The 23,882-nt window shown below is 35.8% G+C and overlaps 1 protein-coding gene across 1 annotated transcript in view; it reads left to right on the top strand.

Annotated features, from left to right (window-relative positions):
* Positions 1 to 23,882, top strand: part of LOC139692088 (lysophospholipase D GDPD1-like) — a 68,517-nt gene that overhangs the window by 13,917 nt on the left and 30,718 nt on the right. Inside the window, exon 4 of the mRNA XM_071590119.1 lies at positions 13,785 to 14,005. Coding sequence (XP_071446220.1) covers positions 13,785 to 14,005 — 221 coding nt within the window. The remainder of the gene's footprint in view (positions 1 to 13,784; positions 14,006 to 23,882) is intronic.

Here is a 23,882-nt window from a genome sequence, read left to right as displayed (position 1 = left end):
ATCAATTTCCTGACTGAAAACCAGAATTGTTCACACTTAGTTGGCCCACTGTTTCCTTTAATTAGAAACCATCAGTTTAAACCTTAGGGTGAGTTACACCAAAGTCAGAATTACTCATTGGCAACATTTTGTTATTGGAGCAATAGTTGGAACCTCTATCAAAATCAGTGTAGGTGCTCAAAAATTTAATTGAATCCCCTCTGAAAATGCGGGCATTGTGTGAAACAAATGATGTAACCAAATGTATGGGAATCTTCTCTAATGTAACTATGGGTGAACATTTGGTATGCTATGGCATTGGGTCTGCCATAGTGCAAAAGATCTTTCAATAGACATTCTTACTGATGAAAAACAAACATTGCAGAGCATTCTGCCTGGCAGAGAGATGGCCATTGTCTTTTGAAGAAACCATTAGGCTGTGATGGATTCCATATGATGTGTCAATATCATGTCATATTATGTCAATGACATGCGAATCTTTTGGAAAATAAATATCTAAATTTTGAAAACATTGCATAATGGGAGAGACTTTAAAGATGTTAACATCATTGTCAATCCTTGCATTCCCTGTCAACACACTACTGAAGAACCACTTCTGTGAACAAGCAGCCTGGAACAATGCAAAATTTTTCAAAAGTGAGTGCGCATGAATAATTCATTTGTTCTTCAGAATTTTCAGTTTCACAAAGTTATCTGCATGTGGATTGAATAAAATTGCAAATTAAGTAAGACTGCAGGTCAATTTTAGGAGCATTGATTTTGATTAATCCAAGTATGAAGTCTGAAGTGAAATCTATATGTGAGAAAGTAGAGCCTGGTATTTCCTTGACACATCTTAGAAGCTGCAATAGTGAATTTGATAATTTATTGGGTGAAAGTCAAACTTTGTACTCTGAAAAATAAATGGAAAAGAAAAAGTAAATCAGCGCTTCAACATTTGGACATTATAAAATTGAAAGTTCTTTTTGGTCTTCTTGCATATGCTCCAGTTTTCAAACCAATCAATGAAGATGTATGTTGCATATTTCAAACAGATGGAACTAGTGGAGGAATTTTTCAATTGTTCTTGTCTGGACAACAGTTTTCTGTTCCACTTGTATGTCTTAACTTTGAAAACACAGAAGATAAAATGCAGAGGTGCAAAAGTGATCCTTTTGCTCCAATTTAGGGATTATTGCAATTTCTCAATGGTAACACCCTATATTGTGATTATTTAGGTATTACAACTTGGATTGATAAAATGCCAATTTCCTTTAGTGGTCAATGCCATTTCAAATAGTTAATCCCTGACAAGCCTGCCAAGTAATTTTGGAAGAGGATTCATTTGACTAAGGCAAGAAAATAGTCATTTAGATTATGGCTTCACGAGAAAATAAACTGATGGAATCACAGTCAGAGGAAGATGGTAAAGCCTTTAAGCCAACTTGTGCTGCAGTTATCAGAGCCTTACTTTGGTTGCAATATGAGCACTACTATTGATAATTGGTTCACTTCATTTCAGTTGGTTGAAAAGTTACAGGGCTGCAAGTCAAATATGGTAGAACTGTAGCAAAAAATAAAGAGGGAAATTTCCATTGAATTTGCTTCATCTAAAACAAGAACAGTGACCTAGTCACTATATAGACTCACATTAGTCATCTCTCTCATTTCATACATCCCCAAGAGAAAAAAGGCATTTGGTTTTATATGGTTTCTCCATTGTGAAACAACAGGTCATTAGACGGAAACCTGCAATGATAATGTTCTACAATAGCATCAGCTAAGGGTTTTATAGATGTATTAGACAAAATGTGTAGTTCTCTGCGGCCCTAGGAAATAAAATTTAGCTGATGACATTCTTTTCTGGAAATTTGGACGTCTCATTTGTCTACTTCTAATGAATCAATTTCACCCCGAAAACAAGGAATTGATAAGAATGAAATTTATAAAAGATATACGGCTGCAGAGTTAAACATGTGTTGAATAGTACGTTGAACCTCAGAATCCCAAGAAAAATACTGGGTAGCATTGTGTAGATTTCCAATATACCTGCACCTTGAGGAAAGGACAGTAATGGGGTAGAGAGATACAAAAAACACCTTTCTTGTGCTATATACATTGGAAACCTCTTGTGTTTGGAATTCAAAAGAAAAAATGCAAAGACATCATGACTGACATTATTTGGAGGATTTTCCTTGAAAAAAATATAATCAAAAATGAACAGTTAAAATTTGAAACAGAAAATGTGTGATAAAGAATTAGTAACATTAATTTAGGATAATGGATGTCCTTTCATGTATTCCACTAGGCTTTTTTAAGGATGTTCCTGAATTTGGAGTATAATTAGTTAAAAACTGCTTTTCACTAAATATGCACCATTGGAAAATGGAACTCTTAAACCTCATATCTCTGATTAGGCAAGTTAAAAAGTTTTCCTGCCATTGGTTAAGGGACCTGTGCAACTGGTTTCTACTTAATAATGCATTCTCGGGCAAGATTCTGAAGCATTCATCTTGGTATATAGGAAGTGTGTTAGGAGGAGAGAGGTATATATTTTGAGGAGGGACTGGAGAAGGAAGGAATTTGGGTGGGGTAAAGGGAAGGTGAGGGAAGTATTGATGAACATAAGAATCTCCTTCCTCTCTCCTTCAGACGTTTCAAAGGTCTGCAAAATATCACTTCCACTAGCACCCTTTCAAGGGCCAACCTCTTCTGGGACAGCACGCATCCTTTGTCTGTCAGTGCTCACCTACCCTTCCACCGCTCTGTCTTCCCTAGGTCCAGTGCTCTGCCCTCCACCCACCTACTCATGAGTCTTCTCCTCAAAATATCCTTGCCTCCCCTTCTTCCTGTGCCTCTTATACATATATTGAGCTACATATCTCAGAATATTGCCAGAAAATGACTTCTCAAGGTGAAACTGGCTGCATTTATGTAAATAAATGTACAGTTTCTATCGTTTCTTTTAATGGGCTATTTAGGTATTTATTTATGCTCTGAAGAGTTCTTGCTCCTTTATGGATCTTCCCATCTTTATGCTCCTCCCGGCTTGGTTCCTCTGTGTGGTGTCCTTTTTGAATGTCGGCTACCTCATTCCTGATAGCTGTTATTGCTATGGCAACTGCTCAGGCCTGCTCTTTTCCATGAGTGTGTTTCACAGATTTGCTGAGTTTTAGGTTTGGAAGTAAAATAGACACACTTGTAAATCCTAAGGCTGATCCTCTCTCTTTTTTAGGATCTCTCCTTGATCACCAAATTCACATGAGGATGCCAACCTCCTTAAATTTGTTGTGTTTAGTGAGGTATTGTTTCAGTTTTTATCTGCTTTCTTTTGGAGATAGACATTTGCTGATTGACTACATTCTTTTGAGGTCAGAAATGGCTGTCAAAGGAATTAATTACTGCTTTTAGCTTGATTTTTCTGAATCTCTATGCTTGGATGTTGAAATATATTGCCAAAGCTTATGAACCAATTGCACTTAAGAATTGATCAAAATTTACTTCCTTGATCTTTTTATCACACACTGTTGCCATTAGAAATATCTGAGCATAACTTTAAAGTATTTCCATTTGAATGTTATCCGGGGGTTATTCCATAACTCATGAGTATTTGAGAAAGAGGAAAGCTGAGTTAAATATTATAGGAAGAGTTCATAAACTAGAGTCAGTGGAACAGTTTATCTATCTTGGCAGTGTTTTGGACTGAAATGGTCAAAGTAAAAGGAACATGAGAAAAATTATTACACTATGCAAAAACGTTTTCATAAGAAGGGAGATGACAGGGATGTTAAGTCAATATGTTAAAAAGTGGCTCGTCAAAACTTTGATATGGAATGGAGTTTATTATGGCGTGGAAACATTAAGTTTAGTTAAGTTTACCATGTTTTTAAAAGCTTATGCCTTATGGCATAAGGAAATCCTGTCCAATGCCTTGCTGGTAGCTACTTTGAGCCCCAAATCTTAGTGTGAGAAAAAGTTGCTTTAGTTTGCTAGTTTGTTAAAGTCACCAAACTGATGACAAAATGGAGCTGTATTTCATCAAATATCAATGGCTGTTTTTCCTCCTCTTATGAAGTAATAGTAGTATGTAATAATAATGTTGTAGGTTATCATCTGCTATGGGAAAGTATTTATATAATTTGGTGTGTACGAGTTTAAAATTTTGAAACACTGAAATCTTTGGTTTGCCTCCAGTTTCTGTTGTATTTATGTAGATAGAAATGGCATTGTTTGTAAGGAGCTCCAAGACTGCTGGAAAAATCTTCGTCTCACACTTTGAAAGGTTTTGATTGATCCCATAGCTGTCTTGTGAATTACTACAGTACCTACATCATCCTACTATGTGGCACAAGTGGGTAAAATGAATCATGTCACCTCCCTGAATTATCATGTCATATTCAAGGGCTTTAAGTATGTGTTGAATGATGAAAATTTCGTAAGGTTACAGTCATCAAGTTTGGATTGGCCTTATGATGTAGTCTGTGGTGGAATCAGCACTTTGAATCGAGTGGTCCATATCTAAATAACTACCTTTATTAACTTCAGTTGAAGGTCTGAAATTTGGTAAATACATCTGTGACAGAGAAATACTAATAGATTATGTTCAGGCATTTTTGAGCATTATTGGGAGGATTGGATTGACGTTAGGAATGATCAGAAAGGTTTTAGAACAGATAAGAAAAAACTAGCATCCCTCCATTCCTAATAAAATGGCATTAAAGGAAAATGACTAACTGCTCTAACATAATGTTTTGGTGAATAAGTAGCTGGCCAGGGCATTTGATTTTCAAGACAAAGATGTTTGCAGATTGTGTTCTATCCAATTTCATGTCCCTCTCAAAAGGGTCAATCATCTTCTAAACACAGGGAGCACAGCTGAGGTGGGTAATGACAAATGACCGGAGTAACCTCTGTTAAGTTTGGCACATGCAAGGAACTTAGTCCCAGGGTAGATGCTGGATATTGATAAGTACCTAAAGGAAGGTGATGTGGTAGTCAACCCAAGAAGTTGAGAGAAGGAGGAGGCCAGTCCAGTGAAACAGTTTGGCAAATGGCTCCTAATGCATGCATAGGAGGGGTAATGGAGAAAGTTAAGGTTAACTCACAGAAAAATGGAGACTTTGTACTTTAGACACCTTGATTTGGGAGAAACACCCAAACTTTCAGATGACATAGCGAGAGAGTTGCTTAATATTCATTATGTTATTACCCATGGTATTATTCATAATTTTTTTATGAGGTCATCACTCTGCCTCTGTTAACTTCTGAGCTTCCTAAAAGTTTAAGTCCAATTTGGAAAAAATATGACATCTCAGAATTTATATAAAGACCTGAATTTAAAAATTTTATTTACGAGGATCTGTTAATAAAACCCTCGCAACACTGGAAAGAGGCAATAATCAAGTTAATCTCCTGAAATTTAAATTCACTTTTCTGCGTGTTCACCCAGTACATGCAAGCAACTATCCCATCTCTTTACAAGTCCTTGATACAAGCCAGCAGCAAATAAGACTATTGTTTGCTTGAGTGAACAATGGCCTGCAGCATCATCATTTTCAAAATGTTGGCCCCCTGAAATGATATTTTAGTGGCCCAAATGGATGAAAATCACTGGGGCCAATTTAGGACTGTGTGGTGGAAGTTTGTAACAGCTCCTATGTTTGTCTAGCTGAAATTTGCCCCTTATTTATTTATTCACTTACCCTCTTATGAATGTTAAATGGCTCTATAGTTTGCAACAATTGCATGAGATATGTTTTTGTCATCTAATTATATTTTATGAGTCCTGTGAAAGGCAGAATCTGCATAACCTGTCAATGATCAGAAGTAGCCTCTGGCTCTCAATATAAATGGGTTACTTTTTCCCAAGTTGAGGGCCTACTCACAACAGAGTACGGATGGCGAATTTTCAAAAGGCAATAAAATCACCAAATTCGCAGTATGATTTTAACGATAACATTTATTTAAACTTTAATGTGTTTAGGATTGATAAAATGATCATCTTTATGGCTGATATTTAACAAAAAAACTCAACCAATTTTTCCTGAATGTCATTGTTGATTATTGAATGCTTTACAAAGTGTTCCTTAACCTCAACCATTCCATACAAGGCATTATGTCCACATTGGCCTGAGTTTCCAAAAATCGTCACAGATATTGATACCATGCTTTTTTAACATTTTGTGCCTTTTGACATTCCTCTTCTGATATGTTCACATTTGCCTCTGTAGTGCTGCGCCTCATGTCCTAACTCATATTTCCCTTGACAGCTTGCTTATCATTTCCTTTGATGCTTCTACATTCTATTTCCTCAAATGTGCTTCTTGTCTTATCCTCTTGAATCTGACATTATTTCATTAGTTTTAAAATATGATCTGAATTCCTATCTTCTCCTGGGAAACTGCTTATTAATCATTTGGTTCATAATTCTGTTCCAAACTGTAGTATAGTCTAAGTGATACCTTAGTGAGTCTCTGGGCATTTCCCATGAAAATCTTTGCCTACTGTGGTGCTTGAATGAGTGTTTGTTTTGATTAACCCATGTCTCCTGCAGAGCTGTACTGCTTTTGGTCATTTCCTTTTCCTCAACTGGAGTCCCCTTACCTCATCAACATCTCTTCCTTCACATACCATCACATTCCAATCTCCCATCTCCATGAAAATATTTCCCCCTGGAATACATGTGATCATATCCTCTAACTGATCTTATACCCTATGGATTTCTTCTTCCTCATAATTGCTAGGTGGCATGTTTACCTGAACAATGACCAATTTATTTGGTTCACATTTTACTAAACCTAATAATATTCTATCAATCACTTGCTCTATGGTAACTATGCTTCTTCCTACCTTTTTGTTCATTGTTATAGCCACCCTTTGCTGGCTCTCATCCCCTCTGCTGTGTATTACTCTGTAACTATCACTCCAGTAATCTCCGCTATCCTTCCATCTCAACTAGCCCATACAGCCCTAAAACATCTAAATTTCTACTCTCAATCTCCCTCTACATATTTTCTTATTTCCCACTCCACTGTATCATTCCTGTATTCCATGCCCCTGTTCTAACTGGTTTGGTCCTCTTCTGTGCTGCTGCTGTTGATTGTGCTTAGCAAGTATTTCGTGTGATGACAACAGCAGAAGCCCTACCCATCCCACTGCTGGTTACGACACATCACCTCATGGGCCAAGTTACATAGTTTTCAGGTTTATGAACAGAGTTAGTTGAGATGGTGCCCTACTTGGTACTTTGATTGCAATATGACTTGTGTGGGAAAAAAATTGAGTTTTCATGACCTAGCATTATACTTTTTGTAAATGTGAGAAATAGTTACAAATAGAAGTGCAGATGAAGATGTAGTCCTGCTGGTCATTTAGTCACTGCTGCAGTTGTGATGGCTCTGATAGCAAAGGGGAAAGGATCAAAAAGTGAAGAAGAGAAAGCTATGGAGTAGTCACTTGTTAGAATTTCAGGAAGATGCATTTGAAGCATGATATATGATAAATTGTATGAGGCATACAGATACTTCAGGTCTGTGCTATGCCAATCTTCCTACTAGTGTATATGAGTATTTTATTTGAAATTACTTCGACTCTTCATAATTTTATCATGGAGAATAACTACCCCAAAATCCCTAAGTCTTTTAAAAGCTGCACCAGCATGCACGAAGATATTCTGGAGTAAGTTCTGCTGCTGATCACACCTTTCATGAAGAAACAAGACACCATTATGAGAGTATCTGTTTGATCCCGAGCAATGCAGCTATTTTGCAGGACCTGGCTGTTACGAGCATATTTCAAGGCCTCATCTTGTAAAGAAATAGCAGATAAAACTTTGTTTAAGTTGGTACCAAACCCTTTAAAAGTGATTGTCTCAGCTCTGGAACATAAAATCCACTTTCTGTTGAGTTCATTTGAGTGGAAAGTAATGTGAGAAATATTTTTTCTCACATTACTCTGACAATTCTCTTGTCCATATCCTCACATGCATGGGTGCTTTAATTTGGGGTACATATTGGATATGAACAGGTTTATTCCCTATATGATTAAATCACATCCATCACCTGTCCTTTCATCCATGGATTCCCTCTCAATTAAATAAACTCAAAATTTTACAATTGCAATATGGATTGATTACCTGGTGGGTTGATTTTAAATGGTCATTAGCTGATACAGATAGCCATTAGGAAAATAGGAAGGAAAAATAATACCAGGCCTATCCTCAACGCCCAGGAAGGTAGCCACCAAAACAAAACAGCCCCTCTTAAAAATACCATCAAGGAAAAACACAATGTGAATTGGGCTGTATTTGCACTCCTAAACAAAGCTCATCCTTACAATGAGGCAAAATAATGATATCTTCACAGTTAAGTGAAATCATTATCCATTCACAAATCTTTAGACCTTAAGAGTTTCACGAAAAATCATGAAACAGAAACATTATTGAAACTTTCAAACTCATGAAACCTTCATTGAAACCTTGAATGTGTCAAATTTAATCATTTATAAAGTTTATTGTGTCTTTTATTCGCCAAAATTATGTGATAGAACAGATGAGCTCTAAAGAAAACTGCATAAGTGTACAGTCAACATCTCTGTAGAACCTAGTGTACAATCAATCGGATTGCAAAGTATTTCAAATGTTTCTACAGCTGATGCTTCTTTCTTCTTCAAAGAGTGTCAGTTTCAACAAATATCCCTAGAAAATAATATTAAATAAATGAAATCAGAGCAATGATCCCTTAAAAGCAATTAAAGACAGTTTTGTATGGTCCTCTCTCTGGTAGTGAGTGCCCTGACATGGACTGTGCCGGGTGTGTGTGCTATAAATATTGTAATTGCTGTGATGCCACAAGGGTAGTCTGAAAAAGAGGACATTTATACATTTGTGAGAGGAAATAAATGAGGAAAAATTTATTTGGAAATATTTTTATCTTTCTCCATCCCTTTTTTAGCCCGGAGACATTTTATGTAAGCACCACGAAAAAGATTTCAAAATGGCAAGGAGATGTTGACACATGTACCAATCACTAAAAAGTCGTACGTTTTATTTTTCTTTCTAGTTTATGAAATGTTTCCCTTCAATTTGAGAACATTTTAGGTAAAATAGAAATAATATTTCATCCATGGCATGTTCTTCAAAATTTTTGAAAATGCTATGTAAATGTTTGTGAAAATGGTCCCAAAAAAACAGGGATGCTGGTGGGGTAATATTGGGGACTTGGATTTATTGTTCATGATATCATGTTGAGGAATTGAGCAAAAATTCTGATTAACCTTATTTTTTTGTGAGTTAAGATAAAAAATAGCTAAAATTCCTGGACTAATATATATTAAGTAAGTATGATGAAATTTAATTTTTGCATATTAATGTATGGGATTAAAAAATTTGAAAAATGTAAAATTGGCTTCAGAAAAAATAGGGTGAACTGGCCATCAGATGTCATATAGTGTCATTTTGTAGTGCCAGCCATTTAGTCAATGAATAGCTACTCTTTCCTGATCTCATGTCATACTTGATCATTTGTCAGCTATCAATGTAAGAATGTAACAGATGAAAAAAAATTAGCTGTTAGGTTAATTGATTATTCAATATTTTGGAAAATATTTCTCTTCTTTTTGAGTCAAAGGACATATGAGGTCTGTTCAAAAAGTATTGCGACTTTTGTGTTTTTTCAAAAATTATATATCTATTCATGAACACCATCATTACAATGGAAATCCACCAAACCAGCCACCAAATGGATCACACATTTATTGTCCACTGAGAGCAAATGCAGCACTCATCTTGCTGAGATTTTTTCACACCCAACATTTTGTTCAAATTAAAATCTTTGCAACTTGTGATGTGCCTGTGTTGCAAGCTTTGATTAGTCGATCACTTAAAACTATATCATGGATTTTATCAAATGTCAATTTTGGAGGAAGGCACTTCCTTGATGTCCTGAACGAGGTTAACATAATTTTTGGTGTATGGCCACATTTCAATTCTTTTACCCAATTGTAAACAATCACAAATGCAAGAGCTGATTTGCCTTGGACTTCATTAAATTTTGCTTTGTTCTCTATTGATGTTAAGCATTTTTGATAGAAGTGCTCAATGCCCACAGTAAACTCAATTTTTTTTTCTTTTTTTCTAAATAAACTGAAGCTTGTTGCTTAAATCGACTATGAAAATGACCCACATGATGGACAAAGCTGAAACTTAAACAGCAGTCTTGTGAGAGACAAGACCTACTAATAGCAAGCCCTTTCCAATACTATGAACGCCATCTCTTGGAATTTCTAAGGAATTATTGAACGACCCACATATCATTGCTATTCATTATTTTGTAAGGTGTATGTTTTTATGCTTACAAGGTTAAGGCAGATGAAGTACTTAAAGAGTGATGACAATATCATAAGTGCCATTATGAAACAATTATTTCATTACCATTTTACTCCATGAAACACCTATGTATTACAAATGTTGACTTGAACCTTGTGGACTGTGTCATGATGCACATGACTACGAATACCTGTTACATTGTGTGTGCATTATTTTATCATAACATCTTGTTCCAATTAAGTCCCATAAATTTCATAATGAAAGAGGATGCCTTGATAGCTTAACTGACTGAAGTACAGCCAGACATCAAGGGATCCAGGTTTGAATCGCAGTCAAGGCAAATGAGTTTTACACATGCAATTTCTGCATTTTAATACATATCACCGGTTGACTCTGTTAAAGGTTACTGCCGCAGCATCCCACAATTCTTTGAATCCATCAAGATGACTCGTAAAAAATCTTTTATTCCTACCATAACTGCTAATTATCATATTAAAAATATTTTTGATATAATTTTATATTAATTTCAATTAAATGTTCTTTTACCTTGATTATTGCACAAAATAATTTTTGAAGTTGAAAATATAATTTTTTCAGGCTAGATTTGCATTTTAACTCACTGTGGAATCATACCATCTGAGCGTATCAAACCTAGATTTTTTGAAGAAGTACCTACCTATCTGATACTCTTAAAAGGACCAGCATTCAATCTCAACATGGCATTAGAGTTTGAAACCAAAAGACCTTTCATTTTTGCTGCCCTTCTTCCTGCCTAACATCAACTCTGAGGATTTAAAATTCCCTGGGAGCAGTATTGACAGGGCATGAAGATGTTTTAAAGATGCAGTCATTTGACAGTTGTCAGTTATCTGTGCCAGTGTACATTTTAAGTTACCTTTTTTCTATATTTCAAATTTACAGGCTGTGTGATTAAATGATCTGGTTCATCTATCCTTAAATGAAATGTTAAATATTCAAAAAATATAGGTACATGATTAAATATATATATATATGTACCTGATTACAGCAATTTTAGGTTATTTATTACTCAAATATGTACTTGATGCCTAACTTATGTCCAAGGCACATGCAGTGGAGTTTAAAAGAATATTTTGCATAACTTACTGTGTGATTATTAATGAGAGCCTTATTTTATGTGTGATTAGTAATTCAGCCAAAATGTCATGCCAGTAGAGATAGGTAAGTGAGCAATGCATCATCGATCTGTTGAGGAAATGTTAACCTGAACAATCCTCCAGGAACCGTTTCACTTGCACTAATATACCTTTGTTGTCTCTGATGTAACTTTATGGAATTAACTCAACAAATTGAAATGATGATGACTTCCAACGGCAAAACCATAGGTCCTGTTCTAAATAAAGTGTGTGTGGAGTTACTAAGTTACTTATTTCAGTGACTCACCTTTTATATAAATGTATTTAAATTGCTTGCTGGGTATACTATGCTAATTAAAGCCATAGTATGTTGATAAATCCAAGTGCCTATTATGGAAATGTCTTATTAGCTGTTCACATCCATAAGTGTCCTTCTTAATCTGTAATTTTCTGGTCTCTTGGGCTTTTACGGAAAATCACAGGCAACACCAGGAAAGGAACGAACTCCTCTGAAATGCCTTCTCTGTGTATGCAAATGAACATTATGTCGAGGAGAGTTAATTTGTCTGGCCTCTTTTCCCGCATTTGCAGTTGAAAATGGATGGCTATTCACAAAACAACAGAGATCTGAAAGATGAAATTGTTGACATGCACATGACTAATTTATTGGTTTGTCATTTACAAGAACAGAAATGCAATGTAAAAACGGTTTGTTGCTGAATTTTTATTGTATTTAGATCTTTAAATATTTTCAAGGAGTCCATTGAGAAATATTGGGAAAAAAATATTCCCTCTGACTTGAGTAATGGATTGTTATTCTATTTGAATCAATTTTTTAATATTACTAGAGAGAGGGAGTGCTTCTTTTTTAGCTTTAAAAACTTAATTCATAGCTGTCATTACCCAAATGCATAGGCCAAAGGTTCTAATCATACAATTAAAGAAATAATGATTATACATAGAGACTAAATCATTAAATTTCAGTTGAGCACACTGAAACTATTGCTAGCATTCCAATGAAAAGGAAGTGCATGTAAATAGATTGGGCAATATAAGATTAGGGTGAAATGAAATTGTCAGGGATTACTTTTCCAACTGATTGCATAAAGTACAGTTAACTCTCAATTATCCATGAGTGTGAATTACCCATTTTATGGATTATCCATGCTATTACTCTTTTCCCGGCTCCTCAAAATATTACTAAATTACAATCATAAAGATAATTAATTGTTTGATACTGGTACTTTTAAACATGCACATTTGAAATACTTTCTTAAAAGTTTTTAATTTCACAAAGTCATAAGTTGTCAATAGTATTATATGTTTCAATTTATACATTTTTGTACCATCTGTACTTTCCCATTTTCATTCTCCTTGGATTCATTTGCCTTTAGAATTCCATGTTCCCCTTTAAGGCGAGCAAATTTATACCTTTGCTACGCAGGAAATAAGTCTTCAACTATCTCCACTACATTATTTGAATATCTATCATATGACAAATATGAATAACTATCATCCCTTTGTCAATATTCATACTTCGCCAGTGATTTATTAATTCCTAGCGACATGTTTGGTTTAGTTTTATTTGGAAAAAAGTTCTGCTCTTCACATAATGACAGTTGTATGTTCTAGTAAAAAATATAATACCACCCTTATAAAATTGGTGGGAAAATGCACAAAATGGTCTTTCCATTGCAAAAAAGCATGAAATTAAACCCAAGGAATGGAAAAGGAGTCTCTGTATATCACGGCTGAATTTTCTGCATATTTTGGCTATCTATGCTTCATTGTGGTTCCATCAGCATGGGTAATCCAGAGTTTTCTGCATTGGCATGAAATGCAGCGGAATGTAAATTGACAACATGACCAAGAAGTGGCCAGGGTGTGTCTAAACATAAATGCCCACATTAGAATATAATATAGGTGATGGGTGTAATAATGGTGATAGTGTGTGGCTTTAGGATTTGGGAATTATTAATCTAATTAAGTGGTAGGTACCTGCTTTAACAGGATTGGTAGTTACTTATTGGATATTATGAATTCTGGGTAACAAAGCTTTGTACTTTCCAGTTACCTTAGAACACTTTACTCTCACATTGGTGTTGTTGAGACAATGTTGATTTTTAAAAGTTTGCAGTTTATATCCATTTTCGTGTTAAAACTGGTTGATCAAAATGAATGGCTCTTGTGGAACTGGAAAGTTAAAGTATTTTTACCCAGTGGTATGCACAGTTACTTGTATTAATAATTTAGTGATATATGGAAGGATCTGATGATTTAACTAATGCTGGTATTAAGCATATTCAGTTGAAGTTGATTGTGTGTATAGTGAGTGATTTTACCTGAAATTGGCATGTTTATTGCAGATAACACTTTTCAAGGCTCTGGCCAACCAGAGGAACGTAAGATATCTTTGCTGGAAGATGTTTTCAAATCATTCCCAAATGTTCCTATTAACATAGATGTTAAAAAAGATGATGATAAATTGATTGATGAAGTCTCTAATTTGATAACTAAGTACAAACGAGAGGAACTGACTGTATGGGGTAACTTTAATGAAGCAGTTACCTTAAAATGTTACCAAAAAGTGAGTTTTTCCTTAATGTTGTTCTATTTATATCCTGAGCAGTGATGGGGAAGCTAGAAATGACTAACTGGGCTCATTTATATGTAGTCACATCAATGATTAGGTTCATAATTACCAGTATTTTCTGCACTTATGAAGAATATCTTTAAAATTGCTAGTAAGTTTAATTGACTAATAACTCAAGTAGAAAAATTTCAATCCTTTGACGGATGTCTAAGTGCTATATTCTCCATTTGAGAAGTACAACAAATGATGTTTGTATCAAAGAAATGTAGAGTTCTTTTGGCATATTTCCATCTTTCACTTACTTAAGTAAGGTAAATTTTAGGTCTAAATTATAAAAATATAATAATAATTTTTGTTCACCATTTGGCAATTTTGCATTTGTACAGTTCACCCTCTTTTCTGGGGATGAAAGAGTTAAAATAGCGTTAACTGTGTACAGAATTCTGATGAAATAAAATACAATTGGCATCTGTATTATGCCATGAAAAAATGTTAGAATATTAAACTATTAGCTTTCATTTTGCAGTTCTATTAAAGAAATGCAATATTCTACCAAGAAAAGAAAATCTACAATTCATTGAAATAGAAAGTATGCTGATGGTATCATGAACTTGTTCATTCTTAAGAAGTGTGTGCCAAGGCATTTATATAAAAGATAATTAACGGCATTGAAAAAAACAGTTGCACAATAGTAGATTGTTTGCCTGAGATGTTTTTATCCATGATATAAATAGCAAATTAATCCAATAGTGACCCAGTTACTCGTATTTGGTTGCTTCCCATTGCTGATGAACAGCCACACTGGCATGAATAATTGTCTGTCTTCAGTTGTTGTGTTTGATGGGGAAAATCTTTAATGTTGTGCAATTTAAGTTTTAAAATATGTGTGTGTACTTGTATGTATATATGTTTGTGTGTATATGTGTGTGTTTGTATATATATATATATATATATATATATATATATATATATATATATATAACGATTGTACGGAAAAACTCACACGAGCGGCACAATAATGGGCTGACACAATATAACACAAATAGAAAAGAATAGACACATTTAAAAGAACACTCACACGGTAAATTGTATTGTATGTATATATATATATATATATATATATATATATATATATATATATAGCACATACATCACTTTAATCAATCTATAGAATTTATTAGATCCTATCTATAAGACCCAATAGGAATCTATAGAAACCGATAGGAGATTATAGGATGCTTTATACTTCAGATGCAGGATGGATTAAAGTGAGAAATGTGGGTCATTCAATAAGTCCTTAAAAGTATAGGAAAATATATTTCAGGTAATGTTTTTAGATTTCAACACAATCTGATTTTAGCTAGATACACTTACCCGAGCATTTCTTCAACTTTTTTGAGCCATTCAAAAAGGAGGCATCTGTCTTGGCAATAGCTTAGTCGTTGGATTTGAAGCATTTTCCACTCATTTATTTTTTCAAGTTTTTTGAAAAAATCAATGGGGGCCTATTCTGGTGAATAATGTAATAAGTTGATTTTTAATTTCATAATTTTCACCATCAAAAGTGCCTAGGTGTGCACCTGCGCATTGTCATGATAGAAGAGAATTTTTTTCTTTGCCAAATGGGGTAGTTTTTCTTGATTTTTTACTCGACCAGCTCATTTTCAATGTATAATAATCTCTATTTATCATTTGTCCCTTATGCAAGTGATTGATTCAGATGACTCTGCGTACATCCCAAAAAACCTTGCCCACCACCTTAAATGCCGATTTCACAGTCTTTGCCTTCTTTGGATGTGGATTGCTGTTAGAAACCTGCGGTTCCTCTTTATAAATCAACTATTCCTTTTTAGAATTTGACTGTTCCTTTGTCTCTCAAGAACATATCAATGTAGAAACTTGTTGGAATCGCTACAGAAAAGCACCAAACCAGCCTTTGAATGGACCACACATTTATGTTCATTCTCCATTGAAAGGAAGTGTGGCACCCACTTTGCTAAGTTTTTTTTTCATGCAGAATTTTTAGTACAAAATTGAAAACACTGTATCTTTTGATATACCAGTAGCCTCAACTATTTTGTGAACTTTGATCAATTGATAACTCATAACGATATCCTGTTTTTGTCAATCATTTTGGAGGATGTCAGTTCCACTGAATATTCTGAATGATGTTCACATTATTTGTGGAAGCACAGATACATTTAAAATCAGTCAAACTCTGTCACCCAATTGTAAAGAGTCCCTTTACCTTAATCCAACTTGGCTTTGATCTCTTTCAGAGGTTAGACTTTGAATAGAAGTGTTTGATCATGGCATTAAACTCAATTTTTTCCTTTTTTCTAAATTAACAAGTTTTTTTTTCAGTCGACTATGAAATTGAAACCACTTGATGGGTAAAGCTGAAACTCTAACTGAAGTATACTGAAAGATGAAGCTTTTCCAATACTATGAGTGCCATCTCTTGCATTTTATAAGGACTTATTGAAGAGCCCATGTGTGCTTGTATATCTGTGTGTTTGTGCACATACGTATGTATGCTAATTGGCAGGGCATTGGTCCAGCAGGTCAAAGACCTGAGGTTAAGGTCCCGGTATTGGAAAGTTTTCCTGCTTGTTATCAACAATGTTCCACACGCCTCAGCAATCCTGTATGTCTTTTTGTGTGTTTCTGTACCCTTTTCTTTATATATATATATATATATATATATATATATATATATATATATATACAATACACAGTAACACACAATATAGAAACACAAAAAAAGAGAACACTCACACGTATTTTCGGCACTTCCGTGTTACGTCTATGAAAGCATATATATATATATATATATATATATATATATATATATATATATATATATATATATATATATATATATATATATATATATACTACCTTGATCAAAAATTTCCCGGAATTTATTCAGAAAATTAAAAATACAAGTTTATTCATCTAAATCTATATTGTCCCCTTCAAAGTAATCCCCATCGACTGCAACACACTTATGCCAGCGCTTGATCCAATCCTCGAAACATTTTTTATATTCGGTTTTCGGTATGTCCATCAGTGCTTCCTGCGATTTTTCCATTACTTCCTCTCGGCTGCTAAAACGCGTTCCCCGTAATGGTTTTTTAACTCGATTGAACAGAAAGAAGTCACAGGGAGCCAAATCAGGTGAATTCGGTGGCTGTTGGATGGTATTTGTTGCATTTTTCGTCAAAAAATTACGAATAATGATAGCACTGTGTGACGGTGCGTTATCATGGTGCAAAATCCACGAGTTTTCTGCCCACATTTCTGGTCTCTTTCGGCGAATTGCTTCACGCAAACGTCTCATAACGCCCAAATAATACTCTTTGTTTACTGTCTGGCCTTCTGGCAAAAATTCATGATGCACTACACCGTTGTAATCCATGAAAACCGTCAGCATTGCCTTCTTTTTTGACTGAAAACGACGTGGTTTTTTTGGTCTCGGCTCATTTGGTGAACGCCATTCACTTGCCTGATGTCTGGATTGCGTGTCGTACTCATAAACCCACGTCTCGTCTCCAGTAATGATCCTTTTGATGAATGTGGGATCGGATTCAGCCTCGCAAATCATGTCTTTTGCGACGTCAACACGGTCTCTTTTTTGCATGAAATTGAGGTCTTTTGGCACCAACTTTGCTGCTACACGACGGAAACCCAAATCATTAACCACAATGTCTTGGGCGGATCCATAGGCAATGTTCAAGTCCTCCGCTATTTCTCTGATGGTTAATTTGCGGTTATTGACCAACATTTCTTTTACTTTATCAATTTTTTCACCGACTTTCGATGTCGATGGTCTGCCACTGCGTTCATCATCTTCGATTGACTCACGACCACTTCTGAACCGCTCGTGCCACTGGTAAACGACCGTTTTTTTTAGAGAATCGTTGCCGAAACACTTTTCCAACATTTCCAACGTCCGTGCGCCACTAAATCCGTTTTTTACGCAAAATTTAATACAAGTTCGTTGTTGCAAATTTAAATCCATTTCTGAAATTGTAAAAAATCGCCAACACACACAGAGATAGATGTACTCTTGGCTACGTAACTTTTGCAAATGTCAAGTTATGACACTAAGATTTAAAGGGAATATCAACAACAGATGTACCAATTTAACAAAAAAAAACAGAACTCAAATCGGAACGATGGGAGCGCCACACGGTGGTTATTCCGGGAACTTTTTGATCAAGGTAGTATATATATATATATATATATATATATATATATATATATATATATATATATATATATATACACACACACACACACACATACATAAAAAATCTTCGAAATGGAACGCTCTTCGGCGACGCACAAATATATAAAAACACAGATTTAGATTTTTAGAATATAGAGACACAAAGAAAGGACACTCACAATTTGTTATTTGACGTTTCAACAGCACGGCTGTCGTCTTCAGAATGGCGTTCTCAGGGAAGAGCGGAGAGGATGTGCGGGGAAGAGGTGGGGGAAGGAGAGGTGAAGAGACCAATAGGAAATGAACAAGGGGGTGGGGGGATATGTAGGCAGCCATATGATGCATTCAGTGGGCTTGGTTCAGCCCGGGCGGTTTGAATGATTGGGCCACCCAGATATGCGCCATCTCGCGGGTTCTCACCTCTATTATACTCGCAGATTTGGGAAGGATTTCAATCACCGAAACGGAGAAACAGTCACTGTTTGACTTAGTTGACTGTTGACTGCTGCTCTTCCCCGAGAACGCCATTCTGAAGACGACAGCCGTGCTGTCGAAACGTCAAATAACAAATTGTGAGTGTCCTTTCTTTGTGTCTCTATATTCTAAAAATCTACATCTGTGTTTTTATATATATACATACTTATATATATATGTATATATATAAACAAACCATAAACACGGTAATCAACCAAAGGTCGGTTTCCTAGGTGTTGTTAGAGTTCACCCAGTACTAAGCCCGACGGCGTGTGAAATTCACACATCGGGGTAGGGGGGCCAGTTCCTTTCCCTGTGCCGGTATTGGTTTCCCTGGAAGATCTGGTTCCCAAAAAATCATATAGCCTGGGTGGAGCTACAGATACCCATGGACATTTTCCTGGGAATTGAACCCGGGCCCTCTGGTCAATAGTCCAACGCTCTATCCCTGGACTACTGCGACCCATTACATATATGTATACATATATATATGTATACATATATATATGTATACATATATATATATATATTTGGCATATATGTTTGGCGGGATTTCGTGTTTGAATGTGTGTGTGTATGTGTGTATATATATATATATATATATAGTATATATATATAAAATGGGTCGCAGTAGTCCAGGGATAGCGTTGGACTATTGACCGGAGGGCCTGGGTTACTGTGTTTATTGTTTATATATGTAATCATTTGAGTGTCTTTGCCATTTCGTGGGATTTCATGTTTGAATGTGTTCTTATCCATTTCTTTTTTGTTGTGGGTGCAATTGCTCTTGAGCTACATCATTCAGCCAAAGATCAGGGCACTTGGTTTTTTTCAAATCTCAGTCTTGGAAACTTTTTTCCAGTTCTGATGCACCCCTACCTTCCCAATCCTACGTCTTTAATGCATGTGCCTCTCCCTATTCCTTATATCTATATTATCTGAAAATATATATGCATATATGGTGATGCTTGTGTGTTTTTTTATTTGTTCGGGGACACATCATGCCGAGATGGAATAAGGGATCTAATATTTGGTATCAACAGGGTAAATATTCAGAAAGTAACATAGGCTAGGTTCGATATGGATATACTTTTCTGGAATTTTTTCAGATAGAAAAACCAATTTTTTTTTCTCACCCAGACAGCAGCACATGTTTTACTTAGAATTAACATTAAAATTCATTCACTTTAACGTGGTCAGACAATAAAACTGCCACATTCTTTCTCCGTCTGTTATATCTTTTAAAAACTTATATTATGATTTATGTTGATAGCCAAGCAGCCACTTTTTGCATTTGTAAAGAGCTACTACAAAATTCGATTGTCGCTAATCATTTCCTGACAAGTTTTTTAAAAAGTACATAATTTTTTCACTCTACCACTGATGCCACTCAAGGGTTTCTACTAGTTGGCGTAAAGATCAAGCTCTGAAGATAGGCGGTAGGACGAAATCCTCTGCCAAGCGCCATCTCATACACTAGCCAGTAATCCAATGTGGCGAGGCCCAGGGCATCTGCTCCCCAGATTAAGGATCACTAGCCTATATTTTCACCACACACTAAAGAGTCCAATGTGTGGCTATCAGCAAGATAGCCGCACATGTTTCAATCAGAATTACAATTTGAATTAATATACTTCAACAATTAGTGACAATTAAACTGTCGCATCCTTTATCTAGCTGTTGTATCATTTACAAATATGTATTATGATTTACGCCAACAGCTGGGAAGATGCTTTATACATTGTAACCAGCAGTTTCTAAATTCAGGGTTGAGAATAAAGCTCTGAGCTATTGACCAGAGGGCTTGGGTTTGGTTCCATCCCAGCTAGGGTTTTTGTCAGGAGTGATTACACACTAAGCATGCTTCATAAAAAATTAAAGCCTTCTTAATTTTTTATGAAAACACATTTCTGTAAAATTTCTGCTTTTGTTTTGTATGGTATGGAAAAATGGTCTTTGAAGCAAGGTAATATGCATAGTTTGAAGGGTTTGGAATTTGGGTGTTGAGGATGGAACAAGTGAAGTGGAAAGAAAGGGAAATAAATGTGGAAGTGGTAGTTGTGGTGAGGGAGGAGAGAGAACTGACGAGAAAAAACCAAAGGAGGCAAGAAATGTTTTGCCCTCCTATTTTAACATTTAGCTTAGCTTTTCCCTTTCTGAAAAACTGATTAACCTTCATTTTGTTTGTATTTATTCTTATACCTTACCTATTGCACTGACTTTTTCATGCTTTTAACAATGCTTGCAATCCCTTGGCTGACTTACAAACTTAAGTTTTATCATCAGCCAACCTAACTGATTTTATCAATTCCCCACGGGTTTTCATTCCCATCTCTAGTTAATCCCATGCCTCTTCTAACATTTTATCCGGATATCTGTTGAACAGTGAGGATTATGATGGACATTTCTTTCATACACTTTTCCTAACATTGCCTATCTGGGCTCTCTATCCATCACTTGCACCTCAGCTGTCATGGACATGTACAGGTTGTGGAAAAGTCTCCTATCCCTCCAATCTACTCCTATATTCTGCAAAACATTCAATAATTCTACCAAATTCACTCCGAAAATGCCTCAATGAAATCTATGAAATAGAAAATGACATTCTGATTGTATTCTATATACCTCTCTATTAGTGATCTCATTACAGTTATGGCATTAGGCATGCCTATTTCCTTCTTGAACCCAAATTGATCATCCTCTCAGTAATTTTCTTTGCCCCATTTGCCCAGTTCTCCATCCTCTTTATCGATGTTCCTGAAAACCACTTAGGATACATGTGAATTCAAACTTATTTGTGTGTAGTCCTCACCTATGGATGCTTTTCCCTTTTTTGGAATAGGAACTACTTCGGATCCGACAAAGTCTTCTGGCCAAATTCCTCTGTCATAAATGCTCTGAATTAGTCCATAAAAAAGCTTTTTCCCACCTTTTCCTAAACTTTTAAGTAGTTCCTCAGGAATGTTGTCGACCCACAGGACCTTATTGTATTTATATTCCCTGAATATCCTTTATATCTCCCTATCAAGTAAGTCATCTGAGCCTATGCTATCCTCATCTGCATGATAATCTCTTTCTATGTCTAACCTTGCTGGCTTAATATCTTCACCTTGTTCTATACATTCCTTCCAGCTCTCTTGGATCTTTTCTGGCTCAAATTTTTTTTTCCTGACTTATGACTTTGATTGTTTTCAATCAGACTTCCTGACAGAGTTTAAATCTTACTCTACAGGCACCAATTTCACTCTTCCTCTGCAAACCTTCTGTTTCCTCACCCTTTGTCTTCCACCACATGTCTTTCACTCTATTTGATACCCACTTCAGTTTATTATTTAACTTTCATGCTTCTTCCTACCTAACTCAAAGTTTATATTCTTCTGTTTCCTTCTCTTGTCTATCTTTCCAATCATCTTGTCCATAATCCATGGATTCCTTTTACTGTGCACAGTTCCTATTGTTTCTTTTGCTGCTTTTAATGTCACTATTTCCATTCCCATTTTTGCTCTCTAGTGCCATTCTCCCTGTTCTCACTCATACTTTTCTATAATGCCTGCTGGTACTCCTTTCTTGTCGCTTCTGTTAATGCTTCCAAATTCCATTTCTTACACCGTCTTCCGTATTTTATCTCTTTGAACCAGACACCACACTTCATTATGACTAAATTTGGGTCTGAGTTGGCATCTGCTCCTAGGAAATAGTGCAAATTAAGCACGCTGTTCTTAAATCTGTGTATAACCATAATGTAGTCTAACTGATATGTTCCTGAATCCCCCTGCATTTTCCATGTGTACCTATGCCTTTTGTGGTGTCTATACCAAGTGTTAGTGATGATTAACCCATATCTCCTGAGAAACTCAATTGCTTTCTCTCAGTGGTTGTTTGTGTTCCCAAGCTGTAGTGCCTGACATCACTACCATCTCTTCCTTTGCCTACCATTGGGTACCAATCCCGAATCACTGTCAAAGGGTTCCCTAGAGAAACACACCATATTATATCCTCAAGCTGATTGTATTTGCCTTATCGACTTATTTTTCCTATGGGTGCCTGATGGTATACACAATTGAGCATTGACCAACTTAATTGGTTCTGCTTTTACTGATGGTATTCCATCTAATACTTGCTCTATGGTGACTACACTTCTTTCTACCTTTCTTTCTTCAATATTCTTGCCATCCCTCCCTGGCTCTCTTCCCCATCCACTGTATATTACTCTATAACTTTCACTCCTGTAATCCCAGCTATCCTTCCATCTCACCTCGCACAGACCTAAAACATCCATATTTCTTCTCTCTACCTCTTGAGTTTTATTCTCTAATTTTCCTGCCTTCGTCACTGTCTTAACATTCCAAGTTCCAGTTCTAAAAAAATCTGTCCTTGTCTGCATCTTGTATGCTGCTGCTGTACCTTTTGTTTTGCAAGAATTTCTAGAGATGACGACCACTGAAGCCTTGCCTCCCCTGCTACCGGGTATGGAACATGGCTGATTCAGCTGAGTCTTGTAGTTGCCAGGACTCATTTTCTTTATGAGGAGGTATCCAAAAAGAAATGGAATAGAGCTGCAGTTTGCAGAGCTTATGTGGTATGAATTTCTTCCCCTAAGTGATCATAGGACAACTCATTGCAAGCTCTGCGCAGGCATTGTTGTCATCTGGGAAGGTTGTGTTCAGTCAAAGCAATTTGTTTTGTAAAAGCAGTTTTGCTTGCCCCTCGTTTTTCGTCTTGGCAGATTTAAGTGAATCCCATGCCTCTGTGAAATTTTGCTTTGTGCTTGAGAAAAATGCCACAGAAACTGTAATGATGTTAAAAGCAGCTTACAAGGATTGTGCCATGGGAAACATTCAAGTGTACCAATAGTTTTCTCATTTTAAAGAAGGTGAAATGTCACTTGATTACAAACCGCATTCAGGATGCCCATCAACTTCTAGAATTGACAAAAATGTTCAAAAGGTTAATGCAATTGTGCTTGAAGGCCAACCCTGGATTATTAAAGAGATTATTAAGTAATCTAGAATAACATGGAGCTTGGTTCAGCAAATTTTGTTGGACAATTTGAATTTGGCTCCTGACTGAGCAGCAAAGAGAGACTCAAATTGAAACTTGCTGCACATTGAAAGACGATCTTTGAATTGACCCAGATATTTTTCCAAGGTCATTACTAGTGAC

The sequence above is a fragment of the Hetaerina americana genome, unplaced genomic scaffold (genome assembly GCF_022747635.1).
Source record: "Hetaerina americana unplaced genomic scaffold, ioHetAmer1.1.p SCAF_4, whole genome shotgun sequence".
Lineage (NCBI taxonomy): Eukaryota > Metazoa > Arthropoda > Insecta > Odonata > Calopterygidae > Hetaerina > Hetaerina americana.
Note: the sequence above shows the minus strand (reverse complement) of the source record. Positions and strands in the feature narration are given on the sequence as shown.